Here is a 2,921-nt window from a genome sequence, read left to right on the forward strand (position 1 = left end):
CAGGGTCAGGCAAGTATAAAAAGATATACAGTTTACATCGTTGAGAATCCTATATACAATCTACATACATACAAAATACATGATAGAAACTGCTACATCATTCAAGTCCGTTCATTTTGGCCGTCCCCATTACTTTAAGAGTCTCTTAAATGAAGCCAGAGTTGGCGCTGTGCGTATGTCCGGTGGTAGACTGTTCCAGATGGTGGGTCCACGGTATGAGTCTTCTGAAGGTTTCTCGGTGGGGTTTTGAGCAAGTTGATTGCAGGCGCTTTGCCTGGTTGTTTCTGTGCTTTGGTCTCGGCAATAGACGAACATTTGGCGCATGTAGGGTGGGAGTTTGCTGTTCAGAGTTCTGTAGACGAGTACGGCGTTGTAGTATTGATGTGTTGCCTTATGGTAATGTAACGTCTTGTGTTAGTCTGGCAATATCCTCCATGTTTGGTCAGTAATGACCCCCATGACCTGGGATAAATTTTACTTTCTTTTATATCTAAATGAAGAATGATTTTACTACTAAATATAGTGGAAAACAACTGATTGACCTACCAGATCCATCCGTATGGTCTGCTGATGGTCCTGTTGATGATGTTGGGGTACTATGGGAATGCCGAATCCATTGAAAACTTCCCGGAGCAGTTGTTCTGGAGTTACATTTATCTTCATCAAAGTCACAGCTCCAGGCATCGTCTAGATCTTTGCAAGGCAAGAGAAATAAACAGGTGAATACCAGGTGAAATGTAACAAAAATGCCAGGTACCATTCGATACTAGTTGCTACTTTGCAAATTATAGGTACTCCTTTTAAATAGATACTTGATTCATTCTGAGGAACAAAACACCACATCTGTCTGAGACGTTTACAATTTACAGATCTGTACATGAAGATCTTTGAATCAAACGATGTATGTACAAGTAATCACAAATTGCACAATCTCGATTCTAAAAGACCATGATAACAACCTATGTCTAATAAGAAAAGTGTCTATTCATCAATACAGGACTGCTAACGACAGTTAGCATTTGATTGCATAGACTGTACTTACTGCAGTTAGTTTCATCGCTCCCATCCAGACAGTCATAGTGTGCATTACACTTTGCTGATAGTGGTACACACTGTGAATTGTTACACTGGAACTGCTCAGGTCGACATACTGTGGGGTATAAAGTATGATTAATAAATAGCATTTATAAGCCTTGCAGTGTCTTGTAGAATATTCCTATAGCTACTGCAAGCTATCTGTTCTCAAGTTATGTTGATAGTTTTTTATCTGTACACTTTTATGTTATGATTATGCATTATGTTATTGTAATATATATAGGCTAAAGGGTATCGTAATAAATGAATAATAGAATCTATCCTATACTAATAACCTTATATAGACTGTGGAGGGCTAGAGAAGTTGACGTACCAACTTTATCATCGCCAAACAACATTTGCCAGGGCGACTTAACTTAGTGACTATAAAAAAATAATATTATAAAGTAAGTTTGGCAACATGTTTCTAAGAGGCATATGTCATCACAAAGTTCACTGTTTTTGGTTTACATCTTGAGGTTTCATTAATATTGAACATTATGAAATATAATGAAATATTAAAAATGTATAGTAATATATGACGTATCGGTCCAAATCCAAGGTGACGAGCCATATCATAAGAAAAGTATAATCAGGTTATGGTTATTTAAATTCCATCATTACTTTTCATGGTAATTTGGGGTAATATATTGAAACAAAGTTCCCGTTGAAATAAGTTCATGATTCGAGATGGCGTCACATCCATCGAAAAAAAAATAGGGTTACTTTTGAATGAGAGTGGACCATTTGAAAACAAACCTTACACATGTCTTCACTGTAAGGCCTAAAGTCTTGTGTCTGGGTCGGGTGGACCCCTCGATACCTTGATAAGGTGATAGTCACCGCTATTGTCAATTATTCTACAAATATGATGAAACTTAAGAATGGCGGACCTCAAAGGATATCTAAAATACATATGGCGTCATTTTATGACGCATTATTCAATACATTTAGGCATTATGGCATTCCCTATTTCGCCGGGTTTAGGTAATGATATCACCTTTTAATAGGTACATCACAATTACGTCATATAACGTCATCACGATATCAACATCATGGCAGTTCTGAAACTTTACATGTAATTACCCCTTTGGCAGTAATGTACAAATCGGTACAAAAACAGCGATCATACACAAAGTCGTTTCTAAATTATTACACCCCCTGTCTCAGGAATACCGAAAAAGAGTCTGAATATGGTTAAGACATGATGTTAATCATTCCAGACAAAATTCAGTTGATATAAAAACTATTAGCGACATGTACAGGGTACGTAGCAAGCAACGGTTTTATAGTTGTCATCAGCCATTCGCTGAAAATCTCGTGAAAATTTCAAATAAGAACAAGTACACAATAAGTCTAAGAAATCGATTTGGTAAATAGATTTAAGATAAAATGTAAAAATCTTACAGCAGGGACCAGACTGTATGTTGATACCATCAATCGCCATGTCACTTCTAAAGCTAGCCCCTCTTACGCCTTCAAAGCGAACCTGCAAATGACAATAGTTCATAGTATTACTTACAAATCAAACCATTCGCAAGGTATGAACGTTTAAGTATATGATCTTTATCCTTTTACGTATAGTTAGTTGAATCTAAACACTGATTAAATGTGTAGTGAAAGGACAGGAAAATGCCACACTTCTTTCAGACATACGTGAAGCAGTAAATTTTGGCGAATATGAATCAATTCATCAAGAATCCGTGTTTAAACTAAAGAGATCATTTTATATATTTGTCTTCGGATATATCCGGTATAGCGTATCCCCCACAAGCAGCTGCTTTGTACGCATTTAGCGCACGAACACCGGAAGTTAGGGACTTCAGCCCTGTTCGAGGGTTCTTGTT

At 37.0% G+C, this 2,921-nt stretch overlaps 1 protein-coding gene across 1 annotated transcript in view; it reads right to left on the minus strand.

Moving 5' to 3' along the window:
• The window catches only part of LOC118429407 (MAM and LDL-receptor class A domain-containing protein 1-like), a 7,312-nt gene extending 4,749 nt beyond the window's left edge, over nt 1–2,563 (minus strand). The window contains exons 1-3 of the mRNA XM_035839888.1: nt 2,482–2,563; nt 1,043–1,150; nt 547–693 (exon numbers count right to left, since the gene is read on the minus strand). Of these exons, the coding sequence (XP_035695781.1) occupies nt 547–693; nt 1,043–1,150; nt 2,482–2,521 (295 nt within the window). The 5' untranslated portion in view covers nt 2,522–2,563. The remainder of the gene's footprint in view (nt 1–546; nt 694–1,042; nt 1,151–2,481) is intronic.
• Nucleotides 2,564–2,921: the final 358 nt, after the last annotated feature.

The sequence above is a fragment of the Branchiostoma floridae genome, chromosome 13 (genome assembly GCF_000003815.2).
Source record: "Branchiostoma floridae strain S238N-H82 chromosome 13, Bfl_VNyyK, whole genome shotgun sequence".
Taxonomy (NCBI): Eukaryota; Metazoa; Chordata; class Leptocardii; order Amphioxiformes; family Branchiostomatidae; genus Branchiostoma; species Branchiostoma floridae.